Source organism: Xiphophorus hellerii, chromosome 14 (assembly GCF_003331165.1).
Source record: "Xiphophorus hellerii strain 12219 chromosome 14, Xiphophorus_hellerii-4.1, whole genome shotgun sequence".
Taxonomy (NCBI): domain Eukaryota; kingdom Metazoa; phylum Chordata; class Actinopteri; order Cyprinodontiformes; family Poeciliidae; genus Xiphophorus; species Xiphophorus hellerii.
The window spans coordinates 1,202,292-1,229,436 of record NC_045685.1 but is presented as its reverse complement, the minus strand read 5'-3'; the positions used below and the strand labels follow the sequence as shown (position 1 = coordinate 1,229,436).

General features: G+C 41.5%; 1 protein-coding gene and 3 long non-coding RNA genes across 10 annotated transcripts in view; 1 reads left to right on the top strand and 3 right to left on the bottom strand.

The window, feature by feature from the left end:
• Positions 1 to 27,145, top strand: part of rap1gds1 (RAP1, GTP-GDP dissociation stimulator 1) — a 57,175-nt gene that overhangs the window by 21,552 nt on the left and 8,478 nt on the right. For 5 of the 6 annotated variants that reach the window (XR_004341874.1, XR_004341873.1, XR_004341872.1 and 2 more), the window contains exons 5-11: positions 3,376 to 3,522; positions 12,051 to 12,179; positions 19,073 to 19,198; positions 21,358 to 21,501; positions 21,866 to 21,997; positions 23,716 to 23,850; positions 24,654 to 24,779. Coding sequence is in view for 3 of the 6 variants with exons in the window: in XM_032583232.1 (XP_032439123.1) it covers positions 3,376 to 3,522; positions 12,051 to 12,179; positions 19,073 to 19,198; positions 21,358 to 21,501; positions 21,866 to 21,997; positions 23,716 to 23,850; positions 24,654 to 24,779 (939 nt within the window). In the remaining 3 variants the exon portion in view is untranslated. The remainder of the gene's footprint in view (positions 1 to 3,375; positions 3,523 to 12,050; positions 12,180 to 19,072; positions 19,199 to 21,357; positions 21,502 to 21,865; positions 21,998 to 23,715; positions 23,851 to 24,653; positions 24,780 to 27,145) is intronic. The other variant, XM_032583231.1, reaches the window with a different exon arrangement.
• On the bottom strand, positions 1,400 to 6,393 carry LOC116732800 (uncharacterized). The gene is made up of 3 exons (XR_004341888.1): positions 6,384 to 6,393; positions 6,316 to 6,321; positions 1,400 to 3,089 (listed from the first exon to the last, which is right to left on the bottom strand). It is a non-coding gene; the product is annotated as an uncharacterized LOC116732800 (long non-coding RNA).
• LOC116732792 (uncharacterized) lies at positions 7,821 to 26,210 on the bottom strand. 2 transcript variants are annotated; one of them, XR_004341879.1, is made up of 3 exons: positions 25,547 to 26,210; positions 25,339 to 25,481; positions 7,821 to 7,831 (listed from the first exon to the last, which is right to left on the bottom strand). It is a non-coding gene; the product is annotated as an uncharacterized LOC116732792 (long non-coding RNA). The 2 variants fall into 2 exon arrangements; XR_004341878.1 differs by lacking the exon at positions 7,821 to 7,831 and having other exon boundaries at positions 25,388 to 25,481; positions 25,547 to 25,750; positions 25,849 to 26,210.
• On the bottom strand, positions 12,252 to 15,447 carry LOC116732801 (uncharacterized). The gene is made up of 2 exons (XR_004341889.1): positions 15,400 to 15,447; positions 12,252 to 12,629 (listed from the first exon to the last, which is right to left on the bottom strand). It is a non-coding gene; the product is annotated as an uncharacterized LOC116732801 (long non-coding RNA).

The following is a 27,145-nucleotide window of genomic DNA, read 5'->3' as shown; positions in this document are numbered from 1 at the left end:
GAACTTTAAACTAGCAGGTGGAGCATCATGTGGCGGAGGGAGGGAAGATCTCACTGCCGTTGATGAAGGCTCGCCCAGCGGTGAAATAGGCCATCTTGCCCTGCTCCTCCTGTACTGATGGCCAGAGAAGGCGTTGTTTTTCCCGGTCCTCCACTGTCAGGTCCTCTGCGAAGCGCATGTTGTTGTCCAACAGGGACTTGGACTTCTTGGCGGCTCTTCAGAGGACGTCTCTCACCGTAGAGACAGAAATTTGATAATAATGTTGCGCGCCGTCTTCTTGCTGTGATCACTTTTCCCAAGCCTGTGAACGATGTTGATTCCGTCTGCCATGTTTATGTTATCATTAGCGATGGTTTTCTGGCAGATCAGAATCACTTTGTTTCTGATGTTCTCCTGGTCGTTCTCAGGGACCCCAACCAGCCGCAGATTCCATCTGCGAGAGTAGCGTTCAAGCTCCATCATGCGGTTCTCCACGGTTCTCAGCCGCTCCTCCTTTTTTAGCTTTAGCATCCACCTCCATTACTTTCTTTTTAATATCAATCAATTCTTTAGAGACAAAGTCAATAGTTTTCTTAAGCCCCTCAATTTTTAATGTTACCATGCTCTCGAGTGCGTCGGCCCGGGCATTGACGATGGCGGAGTGTCTGGTAACAATGTCATCTGGGTCATCTGTAGCGGCAGAGGGCTTTCCCTTTTTTATAAGAGTGGATTTTACTGGGATATCAGGCGAGAGTGAAAAGTCCCCGACATTCATAACTTCGACAGTAGAATCACCAGTAGAGATGTTATGCAAATCAAGGTTTACACTGTTCATGTTGGACGACTTATGATCTTTTCTCTTGTTTTCCTATCTGTGCATGATCGTGATAAGGACCGAGATGCCAAACTAGACAGATATGTTTAGATTATGGCTTTAAGTACAGGTTTTAGCGGAGCTTTAGAATGGAAGCCTTACCAAGACGCCATCTCGGCTCCCCCCTCGCTTTGTTGTGAAGTGTCTTTAACGGCTGAGTCCTTCCGTATTTCTCCCCCCGTCAGTTATGTTGATATTTTGTAACTTTAGTATCAATTTCCACATCAGCCACTGCGCTTAAGACAGTCTCCTCTTACTGCACTAACCTAGTTTTCAGCTCTGATGAGTGCTGATAAGTTGTCTTTTTAGCCGCTTAACTTCACGTCCAACTTAGCTAGGGTTGGTGGCGTCAACTGAAGAAACCTTCTTATGTTCACTAACGGTCAACCGTCCCCAGTTCTGCTGGCCCTGCTCAGCAACCAGAACCATCTGACTTACTTTACTGTCCTTCCTTTTCAAATAGTGACACTTTGCTTTTCCCTAATTAAAGGCGTATTAAGTTTTGTTGTTCTTCTTTTGACCAAAAAAGGTCTGAGTTAACTCCCACTCTCCGGGGAAACTCAACCGACGCTCCTGGTTGCCACACCTTCTTCGCCAGTCGTTCTTGTCTTCCCTTCAGTTACCGTCTCATTCATGGTTTGCCTCAAACTCTCGCTGTCACCATGTTTATTTTTTTCCGCGCAGTGTGATTGGTAGAAAATTTTCAGGTTGGGAGGGAAGAGGGACTAGTAACGCATTCATGGGGTGTCGGACAAACGTTACTTGCAGTGAATTTGACGGTGAACGTTTATTTTGTGAAGGACAATTTATACTTGATGATTGCGACATAGCCATTTTAACTATCGTAATTTGAAAATATCGTGATACATCGAGTACACTCGATACATCACCCAGCCCCAATTTCAAGGCAATAAATTACAAAGTCAAATTTCAGTTGAAGTCATATTTGAAGTATTCAGCATTTTTTTAACGGCAACATAGTTGCTTGATTGTGCTATCCACCTTATTCCTGGGAGGCTTACTGGGGAAACGATTATGGGTCTTACTTCCGGCGCCCACCGGAAGTAGCAGTATTTCATTGTAATTTGTAGGGTTTTTTGCTAATCTATTTTCATGATAGAGGTTACAACTCTCTTTTCGGTTGTAATACAATACTTAGTGAAACTTGTCTACGGACAATCCATCTGCTATCAGAGAGTTGCTCAGTACAGAGAATCGTAATTATGACTTTAATCGTGGAGAGCGACAGGAGCACGATTGTTAAGTTTTGTAATGGAATGATCGTGACTTAGCAACGCTGCTCCTCTGAAGAACTCAGTAATAAAGATAAGAGCAGAGAAGCTGGTCAGAGATCTGAGCTGCTGTTTTGCGGTGACAGTGTAAAACACTGGAACTACATAATATCAGCTTGTGTGATGTGAATTTTGTTTGAATTTAAAAGATAATAAAGTTCATGATGAGAGTCTCACATCTGAGTTTATTTAATCAAGGTTTTCTGTTGCTGAGTGACGCTGCAAATCAGTGGAGAAATTACCTCAGCTCCTGCGCTCCAGACCGTAATACAGAGAATCTCCCCACTGGACTAGAACCGAACCAAACTGAATCACACATTAACCTGTTATAGAGAGCAATTTGCCACTGGAAAGGGTATGATGCCCTTGTGGAGCTCGGGTAACTGTTGTGCTGTTCGTAGCTGTACTCTAATAATTTGACCAAGTTTAGTTTGTGGCTTCAGCAGCAATGTGTCTCGAACGTGCTCCCAAAACAAAACGGCAGTGTATCTGTGATAAGTGGTAGTTTACATCACCTACCGACAGATAAGGAAACAAAAAGAATTTGGCTAAAAATTCTAAACTTGAAGAGAGAACCCAAAATGTTTTACGTGTGATCATTTCATTGTGTGGACAAAACGCAACATAAGAAAACCTGCATCTGCAGCAACTGAGTCAGTGAAGTAGCTAAATATGCTAGTGCGGGTTATTTGCGGCCATTTCTTCAAGTCGCCATCCCACCCCTCAACAGCTTCAGGTAGTGGTAAAACAATATTGCCACATTTAAGCTGTGATAGCTGGAGCTCGAACATATTTCATAGCCTAAAAACTCTGTGGAAAGCCGGTTAGCGAGTTGCTAACATGTAAACAAATGGCGGTTCCAGTTTGCGGCGGAAGTCACGCCCATAAATCACGCAAAGCCTCATGGGGGCTATGAATAAGGTGGATAATATGGCACTGTGTGGCTGGAAAACACATAATACTGCCCCTTTAAATCAGGGCTCTGTCCTTTTTTCTGTGTCACCATACAGCCTGTTGGGATTTGTTTTGCTGAATTTCTGAATAAACCCAAATCGAATTTACTCAGCAAAACCAAGCAGAAAGTTAAGTTTAACTCTTAGCTTATATTCATCAGTACTGTGACTACTGCCTGTTTTGGATTTTGTTGTGACTTCTGTGTAAGCTATCAGCTGTGGTTGTTTGTTCTCTGCTTTACGGCTGATTTCTGTCCCGGCCTCTCTTGTTTTTCAGATGAGGGCAGGAATGCAGTACACCTGGCAGGAGGGGCTCAGATAGTAGCTGAACACATTAAGTCCCTCTCCCAAAATACTGATCCGGAAAAAGAGAGACTCTTGGCTGTCTTTTGTGGCATGCTGATGAACTATAGCAATGATAATGGTAATGACCATCTTCCTCCCCCAAAGACTTTATACTCATCTCAACTAATCAGTGGGCGTTTTCTTTCTTCTTCTCAGACGGTAGATGTTGAACTTAATCTGTGCTTCTCTAATTCAGGCTCATCTGTTCCCTTCTTTCTGTCACATCTTCTTGCTTTTCTATCATCTTCACTGAGGTAATCTAAAATCATTAACATCATCGTTCATCGTAGCAGTACCTTCCTCCCATCTCTTAGCCAGATGGGATTTTAGAGAGTGTGCTGTGACTCAGCTGCTAGAGCGTCCTCATCAGTTATATAGCTTTTTAGCTATTTTAGTAACACAGCTCAAGGGAGCATCAGTCTGTTAGTCTATCACCCTTGTGTATAGCGAGATGGCTAACATGTTTAGGGGCCCTGCCACTTGAATCATTTTATTTCCCAGAACCAGCAGCAGATTGGGCTTTAATGAATGACATGACTCCAGATTTTCCACCAAACGAGCTCCACTGCTTTGGAAGAACTGACGCTTAGCAGTAAGACTGTTCCTGTCTGCCATCCAGCAACAGCTTTTGTCAGGAACTATATGCAAACATGTAGCTAAAATGCTTCTTGATGCTAACTTTGGTGTGAGCCGATAAGTAACAAGTGACAGTGATGCAGTGGGTTATGGGTTATTGGCCATAACAGCAATAGTTATATCGGATTTAAATATCAGCCCAAATTTTTATATCCCCTTAAAATAATTTTAGGTATTTTGTTAAAAGTCCTGTTTTTTCTCTGCCTAAATCTGGCCCTGAAATGATTATTTCATCATCCAGTGAATGTAGCTGTTTTCACTTTGAGAAATTGATCTTGTCTATCTTCAGAAAGCTCTGAAGATCAGCCACTGTTCCCTTTTGTTTTGCTGTGATAGAGGGCTGACTGACAGACCAGCCCACTGGATCTGCTCTGATGCTGTTAATCGCAGCCATCCCGCCGTTGCTAGCTTTGTTTGTAAATCGGTTAAAGGCCAGAAAGCTGCAATTAATTCACCCCTATTTCCTTCTGACTTGTGATCAGAAATGCAGGTTGAAGCAATGAGACATCCAAATTTAGCCTTAACAGTGGGTGAAAGAGAGGTTTTTAGTCATGTGATGACGAGGCTTTAAGATAGAACCCATCTGAGGAACCAGTTGGAGCCGGCTCTGGCTCCAGCTGTGGGTTAGCACTAGAATCAGTTCGGTGGAAAAACGCTTGTGACTTGTTTGTTGCTGTTTTACAAAACTGCAACATTTTATTTTTTTAAGAGTTATTCTTAAATTAAACGCTAATTGTTGAGCTCTAGAACTTCTGAAAAGCATCCGCTGCTGCTTCCTTATAGTCTGCCAGCTCTTTCATACTTCCTAAATCCTTTATCATCCTAAGCAGTCTCGAAAATTGTGGAATTTCATTAGATCATTTTCCAACTCTGGATATTGTAAGTGGGAAATAAGTTCCCTTACTTTATTGCATATTCCATTACGGAAAAATATCAGAATCAAAAGTTTAAGAAATAAATGGAGTTTTACATTGTGTCCTACTCATTAATCACTGTGGTTTTTACATAACCAGCAGATTAGCATTCAAAAATAATGATGTTTCACCACCTATTTTAGTCTTTTACCTCTGGGATTAAAACTGGCCCCAAAGTACTTGAATTGGTTTTAGTTTACACACAATATGGTTTAAAGTCATTTGTAATTTATCTTGAGTAGTTCATTCCACATTTCTCTGTTATGGTTTCTAACTGATCTATTTTTGTCAGATGTAAATGTAAAAATAACTAAACAAATAAAGCATGCTGGTTTTCCAACTTTAGGCAGCACAGGATCTTTTGGCTTGCAAAATGTGAGCTAACTTCCAAAACTTACTCCCAGCTTTGTAACACCATAAAGTGAAATCTAGGACTGGTAAAGTCATGGCAACCAGATAAACCTTAACCTGTTACCTTTAAGTGCAAAGGTAACAGGTTTGCCTCATAAGTTTCCTCATAAGTGTTTTCCTCCATCAATGCGGCACTTGACTTCCAAACTAACCTATGTATTAATTTAAGGAAAACTCCAATCAGAGACAGGTAAGCACCAGGTTTTCCTACCTGGCCTCCAATAAAGATGATGTAAGTCATAGGGTTCAATTGGACAGAAACAATATATAGAATAGAAGTGGTAACATGTGTTATCAAAACAAAATGAACCTTACTGGGTCCAAAGGATATTCCTTACGGTGCTGGGAAAAGTTTTTATAATAGAATAGAATAGAATTCAACTTTATTGTCATTGCACTGTCACAAGTACAAGCAACGAGATGTAGTTTGCATCTATCCAGAAGTGCTCTACGAGATATAAATATTTATTTACAGATGTACAAGACTATGTATGTATGGACTATAAGGGGTTATAGCAAGAGATATAGATATTGTGCATAAATATAAATATGGGAGCTATATGCACAGAATATACAAGAATGTTAGGGAATGGATTATAGATAAATAATGGCAGATAAAATTTACAGGTTGTATGTGTGTGTGAAGAAAACAGTCCGTGATGTGTGTGTGTGTGTGAGGATAGTCCATGTGTTATTGTTGTATGAGAGGATAGGGGAGTACAGTCCTTATAGTTTATGTTTTATGTCAGGAGGCGTTCAAAAGCGTGACAGCTGTGGGGAAGAAGCTGTTCCGGTGCCTGGTGGTTCTGGTCCGTAGGCTTCTGTAACGCCTCCCAGAGGGCAGGAGGGAAAAGAGTGTGTGTGCTGGGTGAGTGGAGTCCTTTGTGATTTTCCCGGCCCTTTTCAAACACCGCTTCCTGTAGATGTCCTTGATGGCAGGGAGCGGTGCCCCGGCGATATACTGGGCAGTTTTCACCACCCTCTGCAGCGCCTGCCGGTCGGAGACAGAGCAGTTCCCGTACCAAGCTGTAATACAGTTGGTGAGGATGCTCTCAATGGTGCAGCGGTAGAAGTTCGTGAGGATCTCTGAGGACAGGTGGTTCTTCCTCAGGGTCCTCATGAAGAAGAGGTGCTGATGCGCCTTCTTAATGAGTTTGGAGCAGCTGGTCGTCCAAGTCAGGTCCTCGGAGATGTGGACTCCCAGGAACTTAAAGGTGTCCACACGCTCCACCACTGTCCCCTTAATGTGGATGGGTGGATGTGGGTCAGCGTTCCTCCTGAAGTCCACGATAAGCTCCTTGGTCTTCTCGGTGTTCAGCTGCAGGTCGTTTTTGTCGTACCACTCAGCCAGACGGTCTACCTCCTCCCTGTAAGCGGCCTCGTCATTATCTCTGATGAGGCCGATCACCGTGGTGTCGTCTGCGAACTTGATGATGGCGTTAGAGCCATGGACAGGTCTGCAGTCGTAGGTGAAGAGGGAGTAGAGGAAGGGACTCATCACACAGCCTTGTGGCACTCCGGTGTTTATGATGATGGTGGATGAGAAGTGGTTGTCCAGCCGGACATGTTGAGGTCGACTGGTCAGGAAGTCGAGCAACCAGTTACACATGAGTGGACTGATGCCGAGGTCTGTGAGTTTGGTGATGAGTTGTGATGGGATGACAGTGTTGAATGCTGAACTAAAATCTAAGAGCAGCAGTCTGGCGTAAGTGTTCTTACTGTCCAGGTGAGAAAGGACAGAGTGCAGCGCTATAGAGACTGCATCCTCTGTGCTCCTGTTCTGCCTGCATGCAAATTGGTGGGGGTCTAGTGTGGGGGGGAGACAGGATCTGAGGTGTGCTAGGACCAGCCGCCCCAAGCACTTGGTAATGATGGGGGTAAGGGCTACCGGGCGGTAGTCATTGAGTCTGGTTGGGTTGGGATTCTTGGGGATTGGGACGATGGAGGTAGACTTGAAGCAGGTCGGTACCACAGCGCGGGCCAGGGACAGGTTGAAGATGTCCGTCAGCACTCCTGCCAGCTCCCCAGAGCACGTTCTGAAGACACGTCCAGGTATGCCATCAGGACCTGCAGCCTTGTGGGATTTAATCCTGCTCAGAGCCGCTCCTACGTCAGTGGGGAGGAAAGTCAGTGGCTGTTGGCCTGGGGAGGTAGCTGCTTCGGTTGCAGTTGTGGTATTCCCTCTCTCAAAACGAGCATAGAAGTTAAGTTCGTTGAGGAAGGAGACATCAGTAGAAGCAGGGGTGGTATTGGGGTTCTTGTAGTCTGTGAGAATCTGAAGGCCTTGCCACATACGTCGGGGGTTGGGGTTAGAAAAATGATCCTCCACCTTCCTTTTGTAGTTTGGCCTTCTTGATTCCCTTCTTCAGCTCAGCCCTGGCTGCACTGTAAGTCTGTGCATCCCCTGACCTGAAGGCACTTTTTTACCTATTCAAACAGATTTCTTCTGTGACATTTGCATGTTTCAGTTCTTCAAGCAAAGTGTAACATCAAAGAAAATTAGCCTGAATAAATACAGAAGCCATCCAGTTGAACCTGGCTTTATGTTAAAAGTAATTGCCCCCTGAACTGGTCATGTCTTCAACAAATGTCCTTAAGTGTTTGTAAAGTCTGAAACATGGCTGTAGAGGAATCCTGGCCCACTCTATTTTGTTTTAATTCAGGCATATTGGAGAGCTTTTCAGAATGAATATAACATTTAAACTAGTCTATGCAATAGGTTCTTTGATGGCTTTAACTAGACCAGACTTTGACTAGGCTCCTCTCAAATCCCTTTTTGTTTATTTTTTACTGTTCGAAAGAGGAATTACTGGTATACCTTGGATCATTGTCCTGCTGCATAACTTAAATTGCCCTGGAACTTATGGTTATAATCTGATGGCTGGAGATTCTCCTTCAGAATTTTCTAGAATTGAAGCAGAGCTGTTCCAATCACTTCCATCCAACTCCAGTGTGGCACCAAGTTGATGAAATTTCCTTACTACTAAATATTTTACAATTAGTTAAGTGGGAACAACAGGATTCAGCAATGAAATGGGAGGCCACTCAAAATTACAGCAAGGCCAGCAGATGTTGAGGAGTGTGTTGTGTAGAAGTCATCAACTTTCTGCAAAGTCAACAGCTGCAGATGTAGCACTACTTAATGTACTAAGGGACTAGATGGCATATGATAGCAGAAGAAATTCATCTACTGGAGCTGTTGTCAGTAATCAATAAAAACAATACAAAAGAATAACTGCTGTCAATACCAGGTATTTTAAAGAAGGGAAAATTAAAGTTAATACCACAAGACACAAAACATACATAGAACCCAAAAAATAAATACAAAATATATATACACAGTACTTCAGTAAATTTTCCATATAAATGTGCACAAAAGTCCTAAATTTCTCCACCGGTCAGCACAGTGAATGACTGACACACATTTGAAAAGTCCATGGTTTTTGAGGTCAAAATGTCCAAGCGCAATTTGTTTCCAATGGAGAAGAGATTAATAATGGATTGTATTTCTGTATGGTGAGATGGAGGGGGAAATACTACAGACCATTAGCCTCCTACCAGACCAGTATGGAGTGAATTTCAGGTTTTCCTGGCCCCAGCCAGTTGTCAGAAGCTCGCCATCCTTTAATCCTAAAAAGGGTCACCTGGCCAATTCCATATACAGTTCAGTGCAAGATAACTTCATGGCTCCACGCTCACTGGGTATTCTGATCTGTAGCTCCTTTGTCTCCAGCTCTCCCCCTCACACCTGACTGGGAAAGCCGGAGCACGCCTGAATAACCACTTCAGATGCAGTGATTCGCTGAATGCACCATGTGACTATGTAACTATGTAACTGTCATTCTAACCCAGTAGTTCCCAAAGATTTTCTTCTGGGTCGCTCCCCTATGGATTACAACCCCCCCCCCCTCCCAAAAAAAAAAAAAAAAAATCAACTGGGCACACACATCGTTCAACCAGACATAAACCTATACACATATTTTGTTTTCAAACTCCACTGAAGTTTATTTCACACTTCAGGTTGCAACAAAACACACTACAAACCATCTTTACAGTGAAACACTTGACTGTTTTTTTTTTTTTTCATTCATCCATGCTGCTTCCCGTGCCCCCCCTGCAATGGCACTGCGCCCCCCCTAGGGGGCACGCCCCACACTTTGGGAACCACTGCTCTAACCAATAGAGCAGCAAAGGCGGGATTAAGGGCAGTTTTTACCCTGGGTTACACAGACCTCCAAATTTATGTGGTTTTCAGATTAGCTCAAGAACTGCATAGAGAACTGAATGAATGAGGTTTTATGTTCAAGCAGCTGCACCTCAGTCTTGCATCACCAGGGGCAATGTGAAGCCTGGATGGGGAGGTGTAGAGCATGTTTCCCTGGACTATATAGCAGCGGACATGTTCTTCGGAGTGATGAATCATACTGCCGAGGGTTTGAAAGAATAGTACTTGCTTGACTCCATTGTCAGGTGTAAAGTTTGGTGGAGAGAGGGACCAGGAATGTGGTGTTGGGCTGTTTTAGCAGTTAGATTTGTTCCTTCAGTTGCAGTGATAGAACTCTTAATGCTTCAGCATACCAAGACATTTGAAGAACTTTGAGTGAATAGTTTGGAGACAGTTTCCTCATGTCCCAGTGTGGCTGAGCACCAGTCCACTTAGCAAAGCCCATAAACATATGGATGATCTACAGTAGTTTTGTGTGGGAAAACTTGACCGGCCTGCAAAGAGTTCAGTGTTTGACCACACAAATTTGCTTTCAGAAGGATGGTCAAAATTTCCCATCAACGCTTTTGAGCCTTGTGAAAATTAAGAATTGCAGTAGTTTTAGCAGCAAAGGATGCGCTAACCTCACATCAAACCCTGTGATTTAAGAATGAGACTTCATGTGTTTGTGATTCTGATTCAGTAGTTCAGTGCATGTTTTTTTCTGCCACGTACAATTCCACTCTACTTTGTGTTGATTACTTAAAATTGACAGACATTTGAGGTTTTAATGAGACAAAATGGGAAAACGTTGGAGAAGGAGGAGGGATACTTTTGAAAGGATTTATCTATGGTTCCATGTCATGGACTGGATGGTGTGTTTGTGAGTACTATGTACTCTAAGTACATAGAGTACATGTACTCTGGGCTCCCCTATGGATTACAATAAACTCCAAATGTTACTGCTACAGGCAGAAATCGCATTTCAGTTCGTTTAGTTTATTCTGTACGCATAGAGTACTCATAGTACTCATAGAGGACTACTTTCACCATTTTCACTAACGAAGGGAGGTTATATGTGGAAAGTGAGTACATTGTCCTGATCCTCATTTTTTTCAGTTGTACTAAGCTCTAGTAGTTCGGTTTAGCGATAAGGTGTGAATTAAGTTTTGGTTGACGTTGGGAATATACTATTTCTGGTTAGGGTCCGGAAAATGTCCAGGTTAGGCATAAATGTAATAACTAATACAAAGCTCTCATTTGGATAAAAGTACAACATTGCATATATGCATGTCTATAGGTAATGGTAAGGACTAAAGTTGACCTGAAACTAGGATTGTGTCGACATTTTGCTGATTTACACAACGGTAAACACTATTTATGGATTAGGGTTAGGCTAAATTCTTAGACTTGACTAGGCTTAGGGAAAATATCAGGGTTAGGCTACAGAAATTAATAGAAGTCGATGTGAGTTCACACAAGTATAGTAAGGCATGACTGTGTGTGTGTTGGCAGAGTGTTATGCTGGGTGATCTACTTGACTGGGGAATGGGAGGTTTTGAAAGGTTACGACTTTCTGCAGCTTTCAATGTAACACCCCATGTAGATTTTAGAGTTAAAAGTATTACTGTTACTTTTTGTTATTGGTGTCTCAGCTTCTTAGCTACACAACTTATAAAATTGTTATGAGCCAAGAAAGTAAGCAGATCTGTAAAGATTATTCCTTATTGTCTGCAGTAAAAAACTTCTCAGCTGCTACTGCTGAAAAACTATTTTATGTATTCTATGGGTCTTATTGTGGAAGCAAACAAATCTTTCAAATGAGTTGTATTTGATTTTTATTTAGTTTTTTTCATTGATTGTGTCAAATTATAGAATCGTTCCCCAAAATTAGCAGAATATATTTTAAGGAAGGTACCTATAAGAACTCATAAAAACATAAATATTTATGTCCAGTTGCTAATAGTCTTTCTGAAAGTATGTGAGGTGATCATGGCTTTGTTCTCTCTCCTCTGTATGTCTTCTATTCTGCTGACTTATCCTCATAATTCTTGGTTTTCAGTACTGAAGTTGTTTTACCTCATTTTCCCTCTCAGCATTTAAATTATCAACCACATTTTAAACACCTTAGAGGATCAACCTCTTATGTCCTATTATCCATGTTTTTGTCTTCAGCCATTAAGTGTTTGTATCCTGATATTGATAGAAGAAATCTAATCTAAAATCCTGTTATTGAATGTTTTCTGCCATGTGGTCAGCAAATTTCTCCACGGGAGCCGGACATGCCACTTCAATATAATTCATAATGTTTCATCTCAATATAATTCATAATGTTTCTTCTCAGACGACATGACAACATAGGTTTTTATGTCATTTTCTACACACCTTTTATATATTAAGAAACATCACTTAGCTGCATTTTTCATATCTGTTTTTTTGCAGACACCTTACAAGCCCAGCTGATTAACCTGGGTGTTATTCCAACCCTGGTGAAGCTGCTGGGCATCCATTCCCACAACACCGCCCTGACAGAAATGTGTCTGATTGCTTTTGGGAACTTGGCAGAGCTGGGTAAGTATGCTACATTAGTCCAGGCTCGAAATATTCCATGTCAAACGTGTTAAACAGAAACACAAGGGAGGATTGTTTTCTCAGCACTTTTAATGCAGTATAATGTGGGGTACACAACAAACTGCTGTTGGTGGTGACGTGTGCTGAGGCTGAAAAGGCATTTGCTCTGGAGAAGAGATGAAAATGGGAGAAACATGCTCCCATTGCAGAATAAAACTGGGGTTTCCAGAAAAAAAAAAAAAAAAAAACCCAGCTGATGATTCTGCTGTAACAGTTACTAGTGCACCGATTCATGGCAGATCACCAATCTTTAAAAAGCCTGACCTGCCCATTCCGATTTTGGCAGATACCTTACAAAATTGGAATGTATCTGCAAAATCTTGTATTTCACCATATAGTCGCTAAGTATAGTGACAAAGTCGGATCTGCCAATCAGCCCTCTCTTACACTCTGTTGGTGAGCCTGCTGGTTTTAATCAGAAGGGTTGATGGAGCAAAATGGCAGCCTTGCTCTGACAGCTTGTCCCAGGGCAGCTGTGGCTACAATCCGCTTGCCATCATCAGTGGATGAATGTGGCCTTTGATATCGCAATGTGATATAAAGAGCATTATAAATAAAATAAATTTTTACTATTATTTGGTCTGAGTGGCGAAACGTTCAAGCAGCAAAAAGCCAATTCATTTGCTTCTGTAAAATGAATTAGCTTTTAGAAGTATGTGTGAGAACTTACCAAATTTGGCAGACATATCACACCTGCATGAAAATTGCGTATTTTAAGGGAGTCACTAAAATTACAACAAACAGTTCAACAGTGCTCTTTGGTAGCTTTCAAAATACCCTCCCTCCCATTGACCTTACTTTAGTGTAGAATCATGAAACTTGGCACACATTTACAACTCTGCAAGTTGTACATAAATTTCTATTGGTCCTACGGTCTATACCAAACAGGAAGTTGGCCATCTTGGATTGAAGTTCCAATTTTGACCCCATTTTGGCTTCTATTGTTATCTGTCCCCCAACAGCAGTCCACGACACTCAATGGTGGGTGCGGTCTAATTCCTCTACAGCGCCCACAAAAGTATTTAAAATATCATCCCCAACTGAGAAAGAAACTAACTGCATCTTATCAGAACCTACGAAAAGGTCTCTTGGCGCCATGGTCCAAACCTAACAGGAATTCAACCATTCTGCATCAAAGCTGCCATTGTATCTTTTTAAATACATATTGTATCTGAGCAAACTCCTCCTATAGCTTTTGACATACAGACTTCAGAATCACTAAGCACAATGTCAAGGCATTGAAGATCAAAAGTTATCAAAATCTTTTTTGTACATCAAAACATGTGGGTGTGGCCAACCCTCAAAATCTTACCATTCGCCATGAACATCAAGGTGCAATAACTTCCACATACAGTTATGATGTCGATTTTATATTATCGACATCATAACTGGATTACTTCAAACCTAAGGACTGGGGGATTTTCTTACTTTTATTTTTACCTTACTTTTCTTCATCTCCAAGTTGAACCAGAGCAAAATGGCTCCGGCCCACCCCAGGAACATTAGCAGTATTATACAACTACTTCAGTCTATAGAAATGAAGATTAAACTGCTGGAGGTGAACTTTGAGATCAACGCTACCTGTGGAAATGAGACAACTCTTCCTCAATTCAACGGAGAGGTCGTACGCCCCGCATCAAGCAGCCCACCCTGGAACGCTCTGGATGCCAAGCCGAAGCAAAAGTCTCACACCGCAGATCCGATGAAGCGACTGACAGGGCAAACCCCTCACCTGGACGAATCAGCGTGGCCGGCTCTGAGCCGAAACCCACCTTCAACTTCAACACCTGCTCCACCAAAGAAAAAATAAACAAGCAGCTGCAACCAAAATGGTTCCACCCAACCCTGCTCCCAAGGACAAAGCGACCAGCCCGGGCCTCAAAACATTCTGACTCTGTGGGAATCCCACTGAAAAACAGATTTTCTGTACTCCAGCCTGAGCCTCTGAGTGAAACCTCGCCTTCAAACATCAACAATGAAGCAAGACCAACACATCCACCCCCCAAAGCTCCAAAGGACAAAGCGGCTACCAGGAAAACGAAAGGTATCCCAAAAGTGCTTATTGTTGGAGATGAGGCAGTAAATGGACTCAGTCACGTTTGCAATCCCAAGAAAACGAGAGTGATTTCTTTTCTTTAGTTGTGCATGTTGGAGCCAACGATCTGGCAAAGCAGAAATCTGAGATTCTGGAAAAGGACATTAATATTCTTAACACTATGGGAAAATTAAAAATGAAGTTATTTCTCAGTGGTCCAACTCCATCACCTCAATGGGGAGACGAAAAACACTCCAGGCTGGACATGATAAACAAATGGCTGATTAAAACCTGCTCTGCCAGCTCAGTGACATTCATCGGCAACCTCTGGATCTATTGGCAGCGTTTTCACCTTTTTGGAAGAGGCGGACGCAATCTTAATAAACATGGGACAAAGCTACTCACTGCAAACCTTTTTCATTTTATCAACAAGGACAGCAACGTGATCATCGCTTCAGAGGAACAGGCTCAAGGATGTCTGACTAGGATGGAACCCTCTGCATATCAGGAGCAAACGTTCCAAAACAAGCTGATACGTCGACTGCTGACAGAGCGACCGGTTCCCTTTCTCCTTCCCCCTCCCTCTCTGCTCACCCACTCATTCACAGGATTCACAAAATAGTTATGACAAAATGTCTTCTGGACCGGAGTTTCTTAAATTTACAGATGGAATGAATCAACAGGTTCGCTTCGGCACGTCTCTCCTTAGTGCTCACATAGCAGACCTCACTTCACTTAAGCCACCTGACTCTAACTTCCCAGAGGATCCATCACTCTGCGTTTCTGAGGTCTGAGGCCGGGGTCCAGATTTTATCTTTACACCCGTCTTACTCCAGAATGTGTCTGGCCCCCCGGCACTGCAAAACAGGACATTACCTGTCCGGATAACTACAAGAAAATTTACAAAAAACAGAAACATAAAATACAGCGGATCAAACCTCAGACTGTTTCCCTGCCTAAAGGAACCTCAGACTGAAGAACTTTTGGCCTCCAAGTCACTTACACTAGCTCTTTTAAATACCAGATCTCTCTGTGCTAAAGCTCTATTAATTAATGATTTTATCACTGAGCATAATATCGATGTTATGTTTCTGACAGAAACATGGTTGAATGACAATAATGAACCAGTCGTACTAATTGAATCAGCGCCTCCTAACTACAATTTCTTAAGTGAGAATAGAAAACACAAAAAAGGAGGAGGCGTGGCTTCAATATTTAAGAATACCATAAATAGTAGTAAAATTTCCTTGGGTCACTTCACCTCTTTTGAGTATCTTGGAATTGAGGTTAAAGGCCACAAACGAACTTTGACACTAACTTTATACAAAATTCCAACATATGTGGAAAATTTCTTTACTGACTTGAATGAGCTTCTATCTCTCATATGTATTGATTATGATTGTTTAATAATTGTCGGTGATTTCAACATTTCATATTGTCAACCCCCAAGACAGAGGGGCAAAAAAGCTCTCTAATATTTTAGAGAATTTTGGTCTAACACAACATGTCAAACAAGCAACACACATTCAAGGACACACACTGGACCTGGTTATCAGTAAGGGTGTGAATATTTCCAATGTCTCTGTAACTGATGTCCCCCTGTCGGATCACTTCGCTGTTATCTTTGAAAGTTCTTTATCTTTTAACCCACTTGGACAAACAGCAACCATCACAAAATGTTCTCACAGAAAACACAGGAGAAACATTTAATCAAATCTACTCTTCTTCCTCATCCTTAAGCTGTAATGACGTAGATAAGTTGGTAAATAATTTTCAGTCTAAAGTTTCAGATATCATTGATTCCGTTGCCCCAATTAAAATGAAGGTTGTGTCTGGTAGGAAGAAATCTCCATGGAGAAATGCACAAGCAGTTAGATCTGCAAGACAACTCTGCCGCAGGGCAGAACGAAAATGGCGTAAATCTCAACTTCACGTTCATTATGACATCTATAAAGAAAGACTACATAACTATCATTTAACACTAAAACATGCAAGAGAGGCTTTTTTTGCAGATGTCATAAACAAACGCATTAACAATGCTCGAGCTTTATTTGCAACAGTTGACAGGCTCACAAACCCTCCTATGACGTTACCGCCTGAATTCCAATGTATTGCTGCCTGCAACCACTTTTCCAGCTTCTTTTCAGAGAAAATTTAAAAAATCACAGGATTAATCTGCACATCCACTATGAAGCCAGTACCAATGCTGTGCCCAAACAAAACAAATACAGGGAAAATGACCCAATTTCAACTACTTAATTATAACAATAACCAACCGCTTTGACTCCTTCCAGTCTGGTTTTCGTGCTCACCACAGCACAGAGACCGCCCTCGTAAAAGTGTTCAGTGACATCCATATAAATACGGACTGTGGGAGAACCACAGTTCTGGTTCTGTTGGACCTCAGTGCAGCTTTTGACACTGTTGACCATGACATATTACTGAATCGACTGGAGAGTTGGGTCGAACTCTCCGGTCCAGTGCTTAACTGGTTTGAATCCTACATAAAAAACAGGGATTTCTTTGTTTCAATTGGAAACTTCTCATCAAAGAGGTCAAAGGTCACATTTGGGGTACCCCAAGGTTCAATCTTAGGACCCCTCTTATTCAATATTTATATGCTCCCACTAGCTCAGGTTATAACAGGAAATAATATTAGCTACCATAACTATGCAGATGACGCACAGCTCTACATTACGATGTCACCAGGTGACTCAGAGCCCATCCAATCACTGAACAGATGCTTAGAACAGATAAATGTGTGGATGTGCCAAAACTTTCTCCAGCTGAACAGAAACAAAACTGAAGTTATTATTTTTGGACTTAAAAAGGAACGATCTAGAGTCAATGCACAGCTTCAGTTATTACAACTAAAAACCAGAGATCAGGCCCGAAACCTGGGAGTAGTGATGGACTCTGACCTGAACCTCCAGAGCCACATAAAGACAGTTACAAAGTCGGCCTTCTATCACCTGAAGAACATTTCCAGGATTAAAGGACTAATGTCTCAGCCAGATCTAGAGAAACTCATCCATGCGTTTATCTTCAGTCGCATTGATTACTGCAACAGCGCCTTCACAGGTCTGTCCAACAAATCAATTAAACAGCTGCAGCTGATCCAGAACGCTGCTGCTCGTGTTCTCACTAAAACCAGGAAGATAGAGCACATAACACCAGTTTTAAAGTCCCTACACTGGCTCCCTGTAGCTCAAAGAATAGACTTTAAAATACTGTTGTTAGTTTACAAATCACTGAACGGCTTAGCACCACAATACATTAAAGATCTGCTGTTGTTGTATCAACCTTCCAGACCTCTCAGGTCTTCCGGTTCTGGTCTGCTCTGCATCCCCAGAACCAGAACCAAACGAGGTGAAGCAGCTTTCAGCATCTATGTACCACAAATTTGGAACAAACTTCCAGAAAACTGTAAAACAGCTGAAACACTGACTTCCTTTAAATCTCCACTAAAACCCCACCTGTTTAGGATTGTATTTGAAACGTAATCAATTACAAATTTATTGATGGAACTTTACTTAATGTCGTGTTTTGATTGTTGATTCTATGTTGCATTGTGTTTCTGTGTTTGATATGATGTAAAGCACTTTGAAATGCCTTGCTGCTGAAATGTGCTATACAAATAAAATTTGATTGATTGATTGATACAAGGTCACACCTGCATCAGACTTTCTATTTCTCATTACAGACCAGCCCTTGTCACATTCACATGGTCAAGTGGTGACATCACTTTAGCCCCTCCCGATTTGAACAGGAAGTCACCTGTTTTTTGGGGGGGGGTTTTCTCCTGGATGTCTTACTTTTACTCTGATTCATATAGGTTTAAACCTTTGTCAAGTAATATAGAATAACTTGATGATGAATTATCTCAACACTGGTTGATAACTGAACAATGTGAGTGTAGGTGAATGGCAAATTTCAATCCCTCACTGTTTGCAGTGCTCTAAATCACCGATCTGCACCAAACTGTATATGTATGACCTTTGTTAGCCTCTAAAGAGACCAATAATATTATATTGAAATTTGATTCCAGAGTGCCCCTTAGATTATTCCAGCAGTTATATTTCCCTGATACAATACCTGATCTGCTCCAAATTCTTTGTGCATCATCATGGAGCACACCTTCAAACATTGTTGGAGTATGTTAATGACATCACTAAAGCCCCACCCACTCAGAGAAAACACTGAAGATTCTTGGGTCACTCCCTGCTTCACCCTGTCTGTGACATAAGATTGAAACTATCCACTAGCTGTTGATAACCACATATGACATCTATCAAACCCTACAAGAAGTCCTCAACAATCATGCCACAAAACAGGAAGTGACAATAACTCCTTTCTGAGAGGTAAGATTTTGGCCAAAATTTTAAGATATGCTGCTGGACTCACCTTGAACTGGACTGGAAGCTATTTGGAAGATTTGACAAATGAACTGCCTAGTGGACAGTTGCAGGAACGGCGTGAAAGCAATGAGAATGGCATTGGAGTGGCTGTGTTGAAGTTTGTTTCATTTTTATGAATGTAATAGCATGTTAATGTGGAAAAGCACTGATATTCAACTTGACAGATGACTGGCAGTTTAAATTCCAGTTTAAGACCTAGTAAAACTCTGATTTCATTAGCACATCTAGACTAGGAATTTCTGGATGAATTATGTCAGAATGTTGTCACCTGGACAGATCATTTTAGTTTTTTCTGTATATGTATAAAGCATTAGTTAGAGGAGTTCAGATCAGAGAGGAGCATCATTTCTGATGCTGCTTGTCACTTCTTCTACTTTCAGAGTCCAGCAAAGAGCAGTTTGCTTCCACCAACATTGCTGATGAGCTAGTGCATCTTTTCCAGAAACAGACAGAGCACGAGAAGAAGGAGATGGTCTTTGAAGTTCTGGCTCCGCTCGCTGAAAATGGTAAAGTTCCAGAGTGTTGAAAATCCTAAAAAATCACATTCTAATATAAAAACCAGAGTGTGTTGTCCTGGTCTTAGAAAGGAACCACTTACGGCACAGCTAGTAATCACATCTCAGCGTGAGTCAGGCTTCCCAGACTCTGTACAGCTCACAGACACCTCCTGCTTTTGCTCAGCTGCTCTTTTCCCAACGTGTCTGAGAGCGTGTTTGAACAGCAGAGAGTGCATCTTAGCAAGTGTTCCCACGCCGACCATCTCCACGACAACGTTCTACCTATCTGTACTTAAGAGGCACTTGTCTGCCCCTCCTTCTGTTTGTCACACTGTGTGCTGTTCCTTAAGTTTCTGCAGGAGCAAACAAGTGGTGGGCGGGTGGATTTCCATACATTAAAATAATGGACGCCCACCACAGCCCATGTTGTCCTATGGGCCGCTGCAGTGATAAACTTTGTTTTATGGCCCTGTTTTTTTTTTTTGTTTTTTTTTAAGTGATCCATAGAAAAATTGTTTGTAGAGATGAGTTACTTTATTTACTTATACAAATAAGGAGTTAGGTTTGTAGGCTGGTACCAAGCCAAATTTACCACGGGGCCAGAGTAGTCTGTGTTTTTTTTCAGCGGGACACTTAAAACAGAATTAAACAAAAACAGCAATAGTTTTTCATTTGTTTAAGTGAGCCAAAGAGCCACTTGTGTCTCCAGAAATAGAGGTTGCAGATCCCTGATCTAGCAAATGGATGTGAAAAAGTGTGATTCTATCTCGATACAACAGCTAAAAGTGCAGCACTGTAATTTTTAATTCAGTGTTGAAGTAAAATTGTGAATCCACCACTGAATATTAACAGAAGACGTTTATTTAGTATAATTTCTAACCGTTGTTAGAACCGTTGCACACCCCCACAAGGGTTTTGAACCTGCCTTTTTAACGAGCTCGTTCTTTGCGACCTTAGCCACGCTGCTTCCCACTTTCTCTGTTTTGATGCCAACCGGTTACGTCAGCAACAAACATTACTGCGGTTAGCTGGTAGACTACAGATCTCTATCGTAGGCCAAATTTCTGTCTTTTCTACCCTACACCGTATATATCGCGCATTCCTACTAGATAGGATTTGAATTGGAGTTTGCGTTTAGCATTAGCTTCTGCTAAATAGTGTGTTGGTTTATCAATTTAGCATGAGCATCTGATAAATATAATGTTGGTGTAGTAATTCAGTGTTACTAATGTTTATAATTAGTGCTTTAGGGTTAGCGCAACTAACTTTTTAGGTCCCACCACTGATAACAGTGTTTTTCTACTATCTGGGTAAATTCCCCAGGCTTGACAAATAAGTTAATTGTAAAATAAAATAAATGTTTTTCTGATAGTAAAACAACCCAGAGCTTCCTGTTATCTGCTGAAATCTAACTCCCTGATGTGGCTGCTGCAGTCATCAGCTGACACGCCTCAGCTTCTTCTCCAGAAACTTCACCATTTCTGCTCCCTCTACATTCATTTTTAACCATCTCACTGATGCACCACATTTCTGAACTCAATCAGTAAGCGGTTGGCATTTATCTATGGGGAGGTACGATGATTGGCAAAAAGATTGTTTTTAGTCCGTCCAATTTGAAATACAATCACCTATCAGTACCTTTCTTCAGCATTATCACCACCTTAAGATAGCATGAATTAGCTTCTGTTTCAGGGTTGATCAGTTCCTTTAGTTACTAACCTTAACCAAGAAATGCAGATTTATTCATGATTGCTTTTCTATTATTGTTACAGGGGTAAAAAAAATTCCACGTGTCTGTTTACCTCATTATCTGTGTGGTGTTCTTATGTAAACTGTAGGGGCATCCAGGGATTAGTTACCATGACCACCATATTAAACAGTGTAATTAGTATAACCCCCAGAGTGGTCTCTGATCTGATACTGCTGTATTTTATTGATGCTCTAAATGTTTTTATTGAGTTTTTCCTGTAGTAAAAATAAAATTATGATTATTGTAAAATATTTTGAGCTTTAAATAGAATTGGCCTATTAAAAAGGTTTATGATTTATTTTTAATCTGGGGATTGTAGACTTGTATTATTTGTATTGTTTAAAAATCTGCATTGATGCAGTTATTATGTGCTCTCTGGTGCAGTTGTTCTATTTCGTTGTCCTCCTCCTCTGCCTAGATGTTATAAAGCTGCAGCTGGTGGAGGCAGGCCTAGTGGAGTGTCTACTGGAGGTGGTGGCTCAGACTGTAGACGGTGAGCGGGAGGAAGACATCGCCCAGCTCAAGACCGCCTCAGACCTCATGGTCCTTCTGCTACTCGGGGGTAAGCTCTGCTCAGGGTACATCAATACGTACAGTGCCTTGGAACTCTGTCTCATTTTGTATGTATGGATGGGGATGAACATGATAAAGTCCATGTTCATCAGAATCATGCTGGGATGACTGTCCAGCACTTCTATATAATTCATATCCTTTTATATAAATGTGTCATAACTGTACAACAGACCCATGCACAGTGAGATGTAAATATACATTCTGTATCCTCTTTCTGCTCCCTCTGCACTTTTCTTTAGCTTTAGACACTTCATTAATTTCTGCTAAAGCTGAGCTGTACCCGTCTTGTTAGCAACCCTGCAGTGACTCAGCAAGCAGGCAGCAGCTATAAGCTGTCCTCCGTCTCTGTGCAGATGAGTCCATGCAGAAGCTGTTTGAGGGAGGAAAAGGCAGCGTCTTCCAGAGGGTCCTGTCCTGGATCCCATCCCACAACCACCAGCTGCAGCTTGCCGGGGCTTTGGCCATCGCAAACTTCGCCCGCAACGGTCAGCTCTGACACTGCGCCAAGTGAAACAGACAAATGTTGGCAGAATTAGACAACAAGTGACGAACTGAATTCATGCAAAGGAGGGGTGTAGGAGTGAACGGGCAAAAGATGAGCAGTGCGTGTATATACACACACACACATATATACACTGCCTGGCCAAAAAAAAAGTCGCCACCTGGATTTAACTAAGCAAATAGGTACAAGCCTCCTATTGGATAAGTACTGCATAAGCGATTACCTTTCAGCTGGCAACAAGTTATTTAACCCCAGCTGATGCAATGAGTAACTCCTCATTTCTTAAACAACCATGGCAAAAGACACATCCTGTGGTCGTGGAAAAGACGTTAGTCTGTTTAAGAAGGGTCAAATCATTGGCATGCATCAAGCAGAGAAAACATCTAAGGAGATTGCAGAAACTACTAGAATTGGGTTAAGAACTGTCCAACGCATCATTAAAAACTGGAAGGATGGTGGGGAACCATCGTCTTCCAGGAAGAAATGTGGTCGGAAAAAATTCCTGAATGATCGTGATCGGCGATTACTTAAACGTTTGGTCAAATCAAATCGAAGAAAAACAACAGCAGAACTCAGGAGTATGTTTAATTGTGAACGCAAAAGCATTTCCACACGCACAATGCGAAGGGAACTCAAGGGGTTGGGATTGAACAGCTGTGTAGCCGTAAGAAAACCTCTAATCAGTAAGGCTAACCAGAAAAAAAGGCTTCAGTTTGCTAGGGAGCATAAAGATTGGACTCTGGGGGAATGGAAGAGGGTCATGTGGTCTGATGAGTCCAGATTTACCCTGTTCCAGAGTGATGGGCGCATCAGGGTAAGAAGAGAGGCAGGTGAAGTGATGCACCCATCATGCCTAGTGCCTACAGTACAAGCCTGTGGGGGCAGTGCTATGATCTGGGGTTGCTGCAGTTGGTCAGGTCTAGGTTCAGCAACATTGTGTGCCCAAAGAATGAGGTCAGCTGACTACCTGAATATACTGAATGACCAGGTTATTCCATCAATGGATTTTGCCTTCCCAAATGGAACGGGCATATTCCAAGATGACAATGCCAGGATTCATCGGGCTCACATTGTGAAAGAGTGGTTCAGGGAGCATGAGACATCTTTTTCACACATGGATTGGCCACCACAGAGTCTAGACCTTAACCCCATTGAGAATCTTTGGGATGTGCTGGAGAAGGCTTTGCGCAGTGGTCAGACTCTCCCATCATCAATACAAGATCTTGGTGAAAGATTAATGCAACACTGGATGGAAATAAATCTTGTGACACTGCAGAAGCTTATTGAAACAATGCCACAGCGAATGCGGGCTGTAATCAAAGCTAAAGGTGGTCCAACAAAATATTAGAGAGTGTGACCATTTTTTGGTGGCGACTTTTTTTTTGGCCAGGCAGTGTATATATATATATATATATGCAGTATATATATATATACAGTACAGACCAAAAGTTTGGACACACCTTCTCATTGAATTCAATGAGAAGGTGTGTCCAAACTTTTGGTCTGTACTGTATATATACTGTATGTACAGTATATACTGTATGTATATTTGTGTGTGTATAGGACTTTTTTTTCTTTTCTCTTGAACTTTATTGCAGTAGCAGCAAGTATTATTATTATTACTTCATTGTAATAACATTGAGTGTCTCCTGATAACCTCATGTCTTGTTGTTTGACCTGTTTGCATTGCACTGTGAGTAGACGGGAACTGCATCCACATGGTGGACACTGGGATTGTTCAGAAACTTCTGGAGCTGTTGGAACGCCATGTTGAAGAAGGCAATGTGACGGTGCAGCACGCAGCACTCAGCGCCTTGCGGAACCTGGCCATACCTGGTGAGATGCTGCATTTCTCCCAAGTTTCACTTTCACAGGATGGTTGACCTCAGATGAACCGGTTTTGACTGTTTTCACACTGAAAGTTTCATCCTTATTCTCTGTAGCAGTTAGACTCCTACTCTCTTTAAGGTCAATCCTTCTGGCATTTTCAGACTGATCTTTGGTTAGAGTAGAGAACCTTTTCCCACTTGTAGTGACATTCTATCACAATGCTAAGTCTCCATTTTGAACTTACAGTAGAAACAAGAAGTATACAATTTCTCTGTTCAAAGCCAAGATAAAGACATATTTATTTAGAACTGCTTTTAGTACATTGTAGTATTTTGTCATTTTTATGTTTATACTCAATTTATTTAATTTTGTATTAGTTTCTTAATTTTTATTCCTGTACTAATGGGAAGTATTTTGGTGCAGTACTCACTGTTGTAAAGTGCTATAAAAATAAAATTTGATAGATTTTTTTTTTCATTGACCAAACTTAAATCAAACAGATCAAACTTCTGATTTTAAAGACATTCATATATAAATCTCTGGCACATTCTCTGCTATGTTTCTGGCATTTAGCAAATAGAAATAATTTTAGTAATTCTATTTGACATAGAACAACAGACCTTTGGTGTGATTTAACCTCAGACAGTGAGATGAAAAGGTAGATGTGTATTTTTATTCAGTGTATGTAAATTCCTGGTTTCAACTGTATTTTCTACGAAAGCAACGAATGTCTGATGTGTTAAAGCATGAGGAGAAAGTGCTGAACCTTTGGAGTGGTGTGAAACATCTGCGTTTCTCTATCTCTGTAGTGGTGAACAAATCCAAAATGCTGTGTGCTGGCGTGGCAGACGTGGTGCTGAAGTTCCTGCAGTCAGAGATGCCTCCGGTCCAGTTCAAACTACTGGGAACGTTACGAATGCTCATCGATACTCAAGGTAGAGTAGTTTGTCACTCCTTTCAGCTCAGCTCCCAGCCAGCACTCTTGAGTGGTGAAAGAAATGAAATAATGTAGATTGAAGATTTTGTGAATCAGGACATAATAGGTATGCTCTGATCAGGTTTTTTGCTGCCGATTCCGATACCGATCATCCATGAGGCCGATCTCTGCTGATCGCCTGGAATGGCTGTTAATTTTTCGCTTTAGGTATAAATGCTGCTATATGATCTGGCAAAGTGGAAAAATTACTTCATTTTATATGAATTATAAATTCACCTAATTTAGACATAATAGACATATTTTAATACTTATCTAAAATCTTTTTTTTTTTTTAAGTTACAAGCTGCAGCTTTAAGCAGACATTCGGTGTGAGAGTTCACTGTCTGGTGGAGGCTGAGGGGTGTTACATCTGTGAAATATTACTACCAGTAGCAGGTGGCAGTGGTCCAAGAGCCAGAGCAGAACCAGCGTCTTGCACCACCAGCTCGAAAACTTATTTTTCAGGTTATTTATTTAGCTTTCTCACCGTGATGCTAATCCTTGTGAGTTTTGGTGACATGATCGACTCTAATCTTTTGACCCACATGCAGACTCAACAAGTCCAAGTCTAGGAAAAGGGATTTATTAACAAAAGATCAAACACAATGACAGGTCCACGTAGCGTCTCTGGATAATGGAAGTGATCCACAAACGGCGGCACCTGGAACAGAGCTATGTTATTGGTGGTCAGAGGTGAGTTGATCTAGATGCAATAGGACTTCTTACTCGTATGACAGTTCTGGTGAACTGTGGGGGGAAGGTTGTCCTGAAACCCGTGTGGAGTTTGGTGAGGGTAATGTGAGCCAAAGGTCCAGAAGGCGTTAAATGATGGCTGGGAATGGACAGAGCAGGCAGGCAGATTCTTCGCAGGTGAGAGACTTGGAAGGTGAAAACAGATGGACAACTCCTTGGTAATCTCCTTGATGAAACCTGAAGACAGCAGCACAAGGATATGAAACTCAGATAGCAAAGCTCGAGAGACTAAACATAAGCTAAAACTAGCAGACAGCGAGAGCCAGAGAGACTACCGGTAGCGTTAATCCTCCAGCACTGATTGAAGAATCTGCAGCTCCTTTATTCCCAACCCCTGATGAGGCTGATGATCTCCACCTGTGTTGACTGCCCTGGCTCCTCACCAAGATCCTCGCTAGAGAAGATGTGTTACTCACACACACACACACATGCACACAGGTTCCTGACATTTGGTAGTTGTGCTCTACTTTTCCTGCTATCTGGCCTCTCTGAATGTCCTTTTTTTCCTGCATTGAGCCTCGATGTAGCCAAACTCGGCAAGTGCTTGTTTTTTAAATGCTATATTAGATTCGTTGTATTGATTCATTTTGAGTGCTTCACCCCCGAAGTAATTTTTTGCCGCAACACGCAAACGTCCCCATTCACTCTCAGAGCGTCATAGGACGACAGGATTTGTTGCCAGGCGCTTGCGCAGTGTGAAGGAAAGAGGAGATAAGCTGCACACGCAGGCTGCGAAGTGAGATAAATGTGATCGATTTTGGTGATCGGCAACAAAAGATTGTGATCAGTGATCACCCATCATACACTTTTTCATTGAAATTGGCTAATTATGATGGGTGGCCGATCGATCGGCACACCCCTTGGACATAAAATATGAAAACATGACATTTATTCCTTTTGACCCAATGCTTCACTATTTAACCCAGCTCCCTTCATTATTCAAGAACAGAATATATAACAAATGTATTCTACGTCTTGAACTTCTCCACTTTTCAAACATCAAGAAAAATAAAATCTTAAATGTGTGGTGTGCTCTGTTGAACCTTTCATTATAATTACAGCTGCAAGTCTTACAATGGGCATCTATGCTAATTAGACATACTGTAGGTCTGGAATTTGACTAGTCCAATGCTGTGTATCTTTGGCTGAATGTTCAGGGTGGTTGTTGAACCTCCACCCAGCCTCCAGCAGGTTTTCTTCCTGGACTTTCCAGGGTTTAGTTTTGTGCATTTTCCATGTCCTTGATGTCCCATGGCATCATACTGCCACCACCATGTTCCACCCTAGGAGTTGTATGTTCACGTTGATGTGTGGTGTTAGTTTTCCAACACAAGGTGTTTTGTATTTAAGCCTAAAATTAAGATTTAATTTTATTTCCATTCAATCCAGAAGGTTGTGGAGTGGTATTTGATTAAAAATCGATATTTATTTTTGTTTACAGATTTAGAAAACAGAAGGTTGAAATTATTTTTACCTTTCTAAATAATCAATGGAAACATCCTTTTATGGCTTTGTAGCAGTCGAAGTCTTTTTTGTCCTACTAATAGTCAGTTGGAAGTCTTTCTTGCCTTC